This window comes from Salminus brasiliensis, chromosome 1 (assembly GCF_030463535.1).
Source record: "Salminus brasiliensis chromosome 1, fSalBra1.hap2, whole genome shotgun sequence".
NCBI lineage: Eukaryota > Metazoa > Chordata > Actinopteri > Characiformes > Bryconidae > Salminus > Salminus brasiliensis.
Window position 1 is genome coordinate 71,445,970 of NC_132878.1, and position 12,122 is coordinate 71,458,091.

Consider the following 12,122-nt stretch of genomic DNA (forward strand, 5'->3'; position numbering starts at 1 on the left):
TTTGATTTACTTGGAGTTATATTGTGTTGTTTAAGTGTTCCCTTTATTTTTTTGAGCAGTGTATTTTACTGTAGAATGTATGGCTATTCCCCTCTATCTGTCTAATTGCAGAGGTAGAGCAGAAGTTTCTGTATAGCACTTTTCATTTTGATGTACTATTTTAAGGAGCTTCTTGCGTCGAGCACTGCAGCAACCGGTTGACTTGACCTTAATTGTTTGTGCATCCTATTTGCTGTGAAGCAGTGATAAAGCATGACCACTAGGCACTAGCCTTTAGCCTTTAACAAATGTCAAAACACCTACATGATAATACTCCTTTGCGCTAGCTCTAACATGAGATCATAGCAATTTGCAGGTAACAAGCTAGAGGTCAATGCACTCATACATTTTTCTAGATTAAACACAAAAATGCAAAGCGTGTTAAAGATTCGTTACTGACAAAAACATATGCATGACCTTGTATGTAGCAGTTATACAGTGACTTTATAAGCAGCAATTCCTGTCACAGAGCTGCCACTTCTGTTTCCTCACAAACTCAAAATGCAGCTTTTTCACAAACTCTGACATATCAATGTTCACTGCCCATGTTTGGGTTCGACTAACAACTGGGTTTACTTTGTAATCACACTGTGACACAATGTCCTGCACTCACATTTGGAAAAAGCTACAAAAATTGCCACTTCTCTGTGCGAAAGATCAAGTTATGGAGACCTGCTGTTTGGACATCATACAGTGTAAAAATACAGTGCTGCTGTACATCCCGGGAACTGCTGGACCTAAAAACAATCTTGCCATCTCCTTTGAGAACTCACTGGTCACTCCATCTACAGAAGCTTCTATAAGTGTCTAAACTTAGAGGTATCTTTGAATTTTTAGTCTATTCAAACTATCTGAGGTTTTTCTTGGGTAAACAGCAAAGCACTTTTGTAAGTCGCTCGGCATAATGCCTTAAATGTAAATGTCTCATGATCATGCTGTATTCAGGTCTGCTTTGGCTATTACACATATTTATATTTCACCCTGCTGGGCTAGAATGTTCATAGTGTTTTAGGGCAGCTTCTGCAATCTTGTGTGGATGGAGAGATTTCTGAAATCGCTGCTTGAGACCTTACATTTTAGGCCTAGGTCTTAACTCAAATTCTTAGTTGCACTCGGTCATATATGCACAGGGCACTGCATTAATATATTTAGAACATTTTCTATGTAGGAATCCACTGCGGAAGAACCGTGACACTGAAGCGTATCTGTTAGTTTCCACAAGACACTCTTGCTGTAATGTCTATATGCCTGACAGCAAGAACAGTGTTCTCATTTGTGTCACAAGCCATCTGCCAGCATAACCTTCATTGCTGAGGCAAAGTTCCAGTATGAATTAATGTTCCGCTATGGATACTTGTTAGCTACATTAGCCTAGTAGAATACACATTACAGACTGTAGAAAAGGAAGTCACAGTCTAACAAGGCCACCGAGACAGAGCTAACAGCACACTGTGATTTTGAAGGAAAGTCCAGTCTCTGGAATCTTCTTCAGAAGGTCAGGCCAGTCACGTACCACTGAACTAACAAGCCACAATTGAGGTGAATATAGTCCCCCCAACCCCCTTTACCCCAACCGTAGCCTTTCTGCCAACACATGTTTGGCTTCTTTAGTTTTACATTGGAGCTACAAGGCTAATGTAACTAACAAGTAATGGAAGCTTGTACTTTACCAACTAGCATAATGCTAACTGCAGCAATCATCACACACTCTCTTCAATCTCTTGTGTGGTGTTTAGTAATATGTAATAGGCTTGCTAATGTGCTTTCTGTACTGTTTGACTTTTATATATAACATAGATGAATAGATTTATATATAAACATAGATGAATGTCCCGAATGAAGTCTTAGAAATGCTGCAATTTTTTTACAAGCAAGTATGATAACAAATACACTGCTTGATGTGTAAGATACTGTTCAACTAGTTTTGAGAAGCATTTGAGTCTAAAATATATGTAATCCAAATTGCATAACATTACAATCACAGTGGGATACATGCATGGTGTTGTGTGGCAAAAAATAGTCCCCAAAGAATACAAAAGTGGGATCGCTGGTTTTTTTAAATATATTTGTGGTATTATTATTTTAACTCACTCTATGGTCATCTCTACATGAAGTAAGATTTCAGAATTTCTGCAATTGTTCTGCATAACTCACTTTATGTTTTATGTCATGTCTAAATCATTAGTTTCATTTATTAGTTTACATATTTACCTAATGCTACAACTCTCCACAGAACCTATACATTGAAGTTTAACACTTTGTAAACATGTCCCAGTGTTTCATTCTTCTGAGAACAAATGAGGGGAAAACCTGAATGTAACATCAAATAAACACCAGTGTTAAAGAAGCGACCACTGATTTCAGGGTTTTAACACTACTGTCATACTTTCCCCAAATTGTTCTCAAACTATTACTAGACTAAAAAACGCTGTTATGTGTTTAAACGCTGGATTACGGAGACGTGTTTAGAAGGTAAACACTTGGATTTGCAGTGCAGACACAGGAGAATGTGAGCTGTTTGTGTGTGTCTTTAAGGGTGAGTGAGGCTGAAATGATAAACCGCTTGTGGGCCGGTCTACAGCAGCCTTTTATTAAAGGTCTCTTTGTTTACTGTTTGTTCCAGGTCATTTTGTCTGACTAAACTTGAAAGGCAGGGGAGAAAAACAAGCTCCCAGAAGCTCTTGAATAAAACTCGCTTTACTGAGTCTGACCATTTAGTTTCAGGGTCAAAGCAACTCTGTATATTAAAAGAAAAACAACAACTGTTGAAATCTGCACTGTTTTATATAAACAAACAGCACAGCCAGTTTGACCAAAAGTCCCACTTCCATATTTACTTTTTTCACCTTCATTTCAGTTTTGTAACATTACAAAAACAACATGGTCAAACAGCATTGGTCGTTGCAATGCAAGAAAAAAACCTGCTAAATGCTTGAACAATTAAAAACTGTTTTTAAGCCTAAACTTTCTCATGATGGTTTAATTGGCTGAACAGTCTATATTGTGTTCATGACCTCCCATAGCAGACAAGCTAACTTGTTATTTGAAGTTGAGGTCTCATTTTACATAAGTTATGCATGATACACCCCCTACTAAGCATGTCAATCAGTAAAAGTACATGTATTACGGTACACGGTACACTCTATTATGGTAAATACAGTGGTATCACAAGCACACATGTTGCTGAAATCTTAAGTGGTAAGTCATTGCTATGGTAAGTGTAGTCTTGTTTGCCCCACCCCTCCCACTTCACTCTCCCCTTGCATGTAGAAAGTACCTCACACAGTCTGTATTTACACTCCTTATCTCTCACTGTTCTAAAGAAACCAAAATACCAAACCAAAATACTCCGATCTTTTAACATTTAAATTACCTTTTTTTAATTCATGAAGTCCAGCAAGTTAACAATTAAACTCCACTGCTTACTACAGGCTGAATTAACTACCTTATGGTGGACTATATGGTCTTAGATAGAGCAAACTGTAACTTGCACAATTGTCTGTTCAAATTAAAAGAAAAGTAACCGGTGTTCATTTCTTTTCTGTTGTACCCAACTCATACCAAACCATAAGGTCCAATCCGTGGTACAGACAGAGTCCTAACTTTTGAGAAGCGAGAAGGAGCATCAGATGGCATTAGCTAATTAGCTTTGTACTAAGAGATACTTAAGGACACAAGCCCGAAAAGCACGATTATAGAAATGACGCAGTAAACAATATAAGTCTCAAACATGAGGCAGTGTGTAGAAGCACCTGGCTGTAGCCTAGCAGCTAATCAAGCAGATTCTTTGTTAACTTCTCTTGTATGTGCAATACTGTGCAAAGTTGAACTTTCTATAATACAAAGTGTCCACACTTGGAGTGCTGACTTGTTAAAACATCTCAAATCTGTGGTTACGTATACAGTAAAAAAAAACAAAAAAAACTTTAAAACAGTTTTGCACCAAATTCCTGTTGTTTCTTTCATATTGAACATGTGTGTAAACTCATTCCACATCAGAAATAAAACAGTTAAAAGAAATTACTGAATGTCCAATATTGCCATCACATTCATGCCCATGATAGGTGTATGAAGATTTTGGACACAGGTTTGGAGGTTTTTGGATTGCCATTTAACCAGGCAAACAAAACACATTTAAAATATTATTTAAGTGGTCATGTCTCTGTTCAGAACCAAAGCCAAAGATCTCTTGAAGTACTCTGCGAGGTTAAGCTTTTTTAACCGACATTTCTATTGTTTACATTTTAATACTTTTTCCCCCCATGTATAGATTTTTTTTATATAATAGTTTTTATTATTAACAATAATAAATTAGCTCAATGCTGGGGGACATTATACCCCTAAAGCCCATCTAGGAAGAGTGACTTTGGGCTTAGTACTCATGGCCACTCCAGAAAGCATTCCATTGTATTGGTTCTTTTAGTTTTACATGGACATTAAACAAGCTGCATGTAAACAACTGTCAGCGAAGGATGCACCTATAAAGCAGCTGAACTCAATCATTAGAAAGGCTGTCTGGACACTTTTGGACATGTTATGTCAGTACTTCTTGGAATGGTTATTTTTAGTGCGTATCACACAGTCAACCGAATAATTCTGTACTTTTCTGTGTTGGTATGAGGATTAAACGGCATTAACACTTCCACCCCGTTCATTGTCTTTGTTAGCATTGTTTTGGCACTGTACCATGAAGTCTGTTCCCCTTGACTAATAGATGTTTTATTATGCTTCCTGCCTCTTGTTCTTTTTCAGATTCTTTATCTTCTCCTGACGCACGGTTTCCGCCTGCAGTGAAGAGATTTCTGAAATTCTCTGGACAAATGATGCTGGAGCCCCCAAAACAGGATCAGGATACGACTGAGCTGGAAAACAAACCAAAAGAGTCTGGTGTAATAAACCAGAGGCAGTTTATGAGGTGTGTTCCTTAGTTGTATTCCTCCCAATATATAAAAATGATTAAACACTACAGGATGATAGAAAGTGAGTCCATATTGGCCTAGAATGGATCTAGACAGCTACAAATGTTACAACATTTATGCAGCATCTTTGAGATAAGAAGTGCATTACATAAAACAATGGAAATGTTTATTGCCACCAGTATAATAGCTTACGGGCACTTGGCCCACACTGAAATCTAAATGTCCACCAGATTTCTAACACCAGAGTGTTAGTCCAAAGTAACCCCATGCTGCTGAGTTTAGTTTAATTTTTCACACTTTGTGTGTGTTTGACTGATAAGGAATGATGTAATGATTATTAATAATATATATATATATATATATATATATATATATATATATATATATATATATATATATATATATATATGTACTTACTTGTGTTGTTAAATCCAGCACTGAAGAGTTTATGTACTCTTTTATTCACCTTTGACCTTAAGAAAGACAAGCTGAAGTAAGAAATTAGTTTCATTTATTTTTATTTATTTGTGTGGTTCATTTGGGAGGCAGCTGCTTCACTCTTCAGAGAAAAAGTCTCTGTCTACCATGTTTTATCATTTTTTTTCTCCCAAGTAAAGGAAATAAACTTTTTGACACTGAGCAGAAGTACGCCACTGCCTTTGAATTTGCTCTAAATAAGACACCTTTACTGACATAGCGTTAAGAATGTGAAAGCCTTGGTCACAGGAGCCACATATGCTGCTTCCAGAATGGTCCGCACCAGATTACCTTTTTCCATTTACACACACACACACAAGTACAATAGTCAACAAAAATATTGGTCCACCATTAGAGGTGCACTCATTAGTGTAGTGACTGAAGCCATCACAAAGTCACCTGCACCTGCTTGTGATAGTGATGCCTCTCTTCCACTTGAATTACTTCTATGCTAGGCTTGAAGCACAGAACAACATGATGGCAAGGAAGACCTCATTACACAGACTCAACACAAGAAAAGCTCCAAGATCGGACAGCATACCCGGTAGAGTGCTCAGAGAATGTGCAGAACAACTGGCAAATATTCTTAAGGACATCTTCAGCGTCTTTCTGAACACTGCAGTCATCCCTATATGCTTCAAAACCACCACAATCATCCCTGTGCCGAATAACCTACTAGTGTCCTGCCTCAATGACAATGGCCTCATTGTACTTACACCCATAATCATGAAGTGCTTCGAGAGGCTTGTCATGAGGCACATCAAAAACCAGCTCCTCTACTTACTGGACTCACTACAGTTAGCATATCGTCCAAACTATTCTACAGATGAGCCATCTCCACCACACTCCACCTAGCACTCACCCACCTGGACAAAAAAAAAAGAATATCAGAATGCTGTACATTGACTTCAGTTCAGCATTCAACACCAGCATCACTCAGCATCTGACTGAAAACCTGACCCTGCTGAGGCTGAACCCTGTGCAACTGGGTCCTGGATTTCTGGCTTCTCAAAGGACTCAAAGGACTGAGCTGAGACCCTCTCTCACCTTATACACACACTCACACACGACTAGACTTGAGAAGTGTGTGGTTTGGAACACAGCAGAACAACCCCCAGCCAGAGGAGTGGAGAGGTGGTGCTGAACTGAGGGGGAGACCAGATTGTGTGTTTTAAACGCCACTTTTCAGCTCTCACAAAGAGACGTGTGGAAAAGGTTGCAGCTGCTCTAAATGGAAAGTTCTCAGACAGCTCAGAAAGATGGAATCTCTCACTCCATTTGTCTGACGGAGGAAAAACAAATCAAATTAACAGAAGGTCCAGATCAGTAGATTACAGGGACGTCAGGAAAACACAGTGCAGAATTTACCACACACATGAAATTAGAGATGGAAACACAAACATCATTTCATTTAATTGCTTGAAAAATTAATTAGTCAATGGAACCCTGCAGATGTGGCTGTGTGAATCACCTGTAGTTAAAATGTTCAGAGAAGCGGCTCCTTCCACTGATAGTTGGGGTGGCGACTGTTAACAGCACTGATGGAACTGATGTGAGTTCATATTCGTCACTAAGCCTGGGATTAAAAAACACAAAGCATGCATTCATTTATTTACTCAACCAGTTTTACTATTTAAATTTTTATATACATGACTACAACAAATTATAAACAATATTCTGATGCCATTTGTCACAGCTAATGTGCAACATTTACAATCTAATTTTAGAGCTGCGTTAATAAACTCACCCAAACATGCATGGCGTTGTAATTCTGTACGAGAGCTGTTTCTGATGACAAAATCTGCGTAAATTATGAGATCGATGTACGTGGTAATCCTGAGAAACTGGGGGCAAGATAGCGGTTCCATCTGCTTGGAAAGATGTGAAATAGTGATACTTATGTTACATCACTTCTTTAATTATTTCCATACGATTTATTGGGCTAAAACCACAACTGTGACTTTAATTATGCTGCTCTCTGCTGGCCAATCCACAGAAGTATAATGGTCAGTGGTCCTACAGTACAACAGCAAAAAACTTCACATAAAAGTCACTTCACAGAAGAAGCATTCTTCAAACTACAATGATAAGTTAATGTTAATAGATTTTAATTTTAAACATTGTGGACCATTTTCATTGCTCGCAGTGCAAAAGATGACATTTAAACTAAAAATTTGTAAAAACTTGAGATACAGGCTTTGCTTTCCCTTAAAGGAGTAGTGTAAGTGAATGTTGCTTTTCATAATATATATAACACAGAGTTAAACTGCATTTTGAGCTCTTCTAAATACAAAATACACTGTAAAAATACCTCTAAACTCATTCCTGTTGTATATCCCATTTCTCCATCTGGTGTCAAAGAGAAAATGTTGACCATACTTGTCACCTTTGGTGTTGTCTGAACTCAAGCTCCTTAATTCTTCATGCTCTTTGTCTGGAAGAGAGAAAAAAAGAGAGAAAGAAATGGACACCTACATCATTTATACCCAAGATCAAAACATACAGAGTAGCCAAAATCAGAGGTGGCAAATCCAGGTGCAGAAAGTAAAAATCCATCCCAGGATTTTGCTCCAACTGCCTGGGATGCGCTGCACCTGGATTTGCCTGGGATGCAGTAGCAGCGCATCCCAGGCAGTTGGAGCAAAATCCTGGGATGGATTTTTACTTTCTGCACCTGGATTTGCCACCATTGGCCAAAATGAACACTAGTCTATACTCTCTTTCACATCTCAAAACCAGTGGTGCGACTTGGGCTACAGTTGCAGATACAGGTGTTGGCTCACTATCCCACTGAAGGGTGTTAGGGGGGGTTACTGTATAGCTAGCTAGCTGGCTAGCAGCCCTGCTAGTCTCCCAGTAAAACTGCTGATAGCTAGCTAGAAGCTTTCCAACTTAATATGATCGACTTTACTCACTTCTTGGGCTGCAGAGCTGCGTCTTTGTCGACGGAAAAACATTTAATCTTAACCTCGGGATGTTTTGTCGAGGGTACTGAACACCCGTTTGGCTCTTATTCGGCTCCTGGTTGGAGATGCTCGGCTCTGCAACCGGTGATGTCAGCAGGTCACTAGAGGCTAATAATGCTCGCATTTCAGCTCTGCCGTCTCTCTGTTGGGCCTGACAAGCTTACATCTTTCGACTAAAACCATAAAACTGTTTTTAGGATCGCTTCTGAACCGGTTAGCTGGGTGTTTCAGGTCAATAAACTCATACTTGTCCCGCTTCAGCAAAGTTTACTACAGCGGCCGTAACTTAGCAACCAACACCCGTAAACAGGCAAAGAACCACCCGTATTCAGACACGCCCCGCCCACCTACGCGGTGATTGGTAGCTCTGGACCAATCATCTGGACGATCTGCCTGAAAACAGGTGGGAAAAGAATAACTACGAACATGGAATTGAAAAAAATGCTAATAAATTCAAATTAAAATAATTTTCTTGCAGAAAAGCATCAGCAGTTATTATTATTTTATATGCTGAAGGGAAATACATTTGCACATATGCACAAGAGAAATTATGTTTTTATATCTCAATAATAATAAAGCACACCGGACGCGTAGCGGTCATTACCACCGCTGACCACCAGATGGCGGTGTGACACTGCCAAAGATTGCTAATCCGCTGAAGCCGAGCTGCCCATTTCCACACAGAGCGACTAAATACAACGTTCACAACACACGATTACATCATCAACAGCTGTGTTTCTGAGCGTTATGGTCATATTAAATTAAATGTTCATTATTAAGGCTTCGTTTTTCGTTCTCCAGTTTCAGTGCTAGATGTGACGGAGAGGGTGCTGTAGCAGGTGGATCTGAGGGAAGAGCAGAAGAGTTACATGCAGAGTACTGGGTCCTCATGTGGCTAACTGTGTAAAATAAAATGTGTAATATTTATTATTTGCTGTAAATTAGAGTGTTTTATTTCAGACACTGCAATGCATAAATTACATACTCTTAATTTTAGAAGAAACAGTGAATGAGCAGGTGTCCCAGTACCCCCACAACTGAAATGGTCCTTGGTCAGTGAGTGAGTTTACTGTAAAACTCTATATAACATTAGAATAAACTCTAATAAACATAAAGTCAGTGGTCAGTGAGTGAGTTTACTGTAAAACTCTTTATAACATTAGAATAAACTCTAATAAACATAAAGTCAGTGGTCAGTGAGTGAGTTTACTGTAAAACTCTTTATAACATACACTCTGTATAAAACATTAAAATAAACCCAAATACACGTGTAGTAATGGCTGCATGGTCAGAATGTGCTGTTGGTGAGAGAAGTTTGAATTGATATGTTGTTTAGAAGAATGCAGTTAAAAGAACGCAGGTTTGGGAGATCAGGACTTTGGGCCGTTCCAAAAGCTTCATGTTATCCTGCTGTATCTACTCCACAACCACCTTGAAAGTGTGTCTGAGGTCCGGGGTCATTGTCCTGTTGGCTGATAGTTTAAGATTATGCTGAAGAAGTCTGAGGAAAGCCCTCCTCCTTCATTACTTCATCCGATCTACCAGCTCTACTGGCCGTAAAACAGCCTCAGAACATCATGCTATCACCACCAAACAGTTAAACAGTTGGCTCAGTGTTTCTGAGATTGAATGATTTACTCATCCAAACATACCTCTGGTCATTCAGGCCAAACTGTTTAATCTTAACCTAAACTAAACCAGCTGTAGCCAATCATGAAATAAAAAATTGCACTCAAAATTGTTGTTCATGTACGCTGTACTTGTTGTTCAGTTTACCCTAAAAATACCAGTTTAGGTACAACAATGAAAACTCAATATTGCCATTAAATCAATTAAAAATATATAAATATATAAATATTTTAAATAGTATAACTATTTAAAACCCAAAGCCATTTTAAAGGGTCATTAAAGAACCATCCTTTAGGGCTGTCCCACTGGTTGGATAGAAGGTGATTATTATCCGGTTGAATTTTGACCAAAAAATAACTATGTGGCTATGTGGTCATAGTGATACTTGTTGTGAATGTGGTATTTACAATACAACTCAACATTAAATGACTCTAATACAACAAACATATTTATTTAAAAAAAAGGACTGATTATGACAAAGGAAAACATATAATTTTTTCCTATATATGTTTACAACATTATGGTTTTCATGGTCTTTACTTTCCTTTGAGCTCACAGCCACCCATAATCTAAAAGCTCCACCTCCAGGCTGTACCAAACACAAAAACAAGACAATCATTTAAGAATACATGAATAACTTATATTTAACAACACACATATTAACTCACTTATATTTAATCTCACTGCTTGGCTGACCAATTTCATTCAACCAAAGTCTGCCCCCCACAAAACAGAAGCTCTTGTTGCTGGTCCCTCTTAAGTGTCTGTATGGGCAGTATTTGAACAGTGGGCCTTAAAAGTAGTAAAACTAAATGCATCCTTGCCGGACTCTGGCAACAGCAAGCCTTGCCTGATCATTAATGTAACCAAACATGCAGGTCTATCTGTGCCCTTATTCTACTTCACTGCCACCTTCACATGTTCAACACATTTCCAATGCTTAAATGATTTTTGCATGGATAGAGGACTCTTCTCTATGGTGGAAAGAGCTCTTGTAGATGGTTAACACCTGAACAGCATCACTAATACTAACATTTTAAGCATTAAAATGTTCCTCGGTGGTTCTTTATAGAAAGGAATTGGTCTTTGGAATCCACTATGGAATATTGTGTGTGTTTAGGATCATTATCCTTCTCTGTGCCAACTGTGCTCTCTCTGGCTCTGGCTGCTGACAGCAGGCAGCATGACCCTGCACAAACCACCATTCTTTGCTCAAAAGAGCAGCACCTTAATCCACTGGATCATTCAGATCCTCCATAGAAGCCATTCTCTTTTTTTTTACAGACAATGTGATACTTGCCTCCAGAAGTTGCTGGTATTAAATTGATACCATCTTCCCTGTACTAGTGAACTGTTTGACCCTCTGTCAACTGCTGCAACCCAAAGCTTGATGGAGAGCTCTTGCTCATTGTGGTCACAAAGTTCAATTTTAACATATGAAGGGTTTTCTTCTGATGACTCTTCCATAAAGGTCATATTTGTGCAGGTATTGCTGCACAGTAGAATAGTGCACCATGGCATTAGAGTCTGATAAGTCCTCCTGAAGGTCTTTGGAAGTCAAATTCAGCAGGGGATTGTGTTTTGCTTTTCTCCCAAAGTGTTTTTGGTCTTTCAGCCCTCAACTTAAGTTCCACCAATGCTGTTAACTGACATTTCTTAATTACATTACAAACTGAGTACACGGCTCTCTCTTTTCTTAATGGGTGCAAGAAAGGGGGTGAGAGGAGCCCATGGTTGCTAGTTGTTATTATTAAAGCTTTAAAGCTTTTCATTACCCGACCTTGTGAACAAATCTTAGCCCAAAAAAGCAAATTCAGATCTAATACTTTTCTAAACGTTCTCTAAGAACTCAAATCTCTTGAGGCGGCCAAACTTCTGCAAGATGCTTCTTTCCTTTTTCACAGTCATATATATGAATAAAGGCTTCTTTCACTTGTACCAATGGTGGATCCTTTTCTAGTACTATACAGGACTCTGAGGAACCATATACAAGGGGGCAGTCGTTTGCTGAGTTCTTTAGGAACCATTAGCTACCTCTGCTAAAGAACTGGAGGATCTTTTACCTACTACAATACAGAAGAGCCATCGAAAC

The 12,122-nt window shown here is 38.7% G+C and overlaps 1 protein-coding gene across 2 annotated transcripts; it reads right to left on the reverse strand.

Annotated features, from left to right (window-relative positions):
• Window positions 1-3,319: 3,319 nt before the first annotated feature.
• LOC140535746 (uncharacterized) lies at window positions 3,320-8,668 on the reverse strand. 2 transcript variants are annotated; one of them, XM_072657223.1, is made up of 6 exons: window positions 8,351-8,668; window positions 7,747-7,869; window positions 7,183-7,303; window positions 6,907-7,011; window positions 5,376-5,431; window positions 3,320-4,901 (listed from the first exon to the last, which is right to left on the reverse strand). In XM_072657223.1, the coding sequence occupies exons 1-6, from the start codon at window positions 8,523-8,525 to the stop codon at window positions 4,762-4,764; spliced, it is 720 nt and encodes a 239-aa protein (XP_072513324.1). In that variant the 5' UTR covers window positions 8,526-8,668; the 3' UTR covers window positions 3,320-4,761. The 2 variants fall into 2 exon arrangements, with proteins under 2 accessions (XP_072513324.1, XP_072513314.1); XM_072657213.1 differs by having other exon boundaries at window positions 7,183-7,306.
• Between the last annotated feature and the right edge of the window lie 3,454 nt (window positions 8,669-12,122).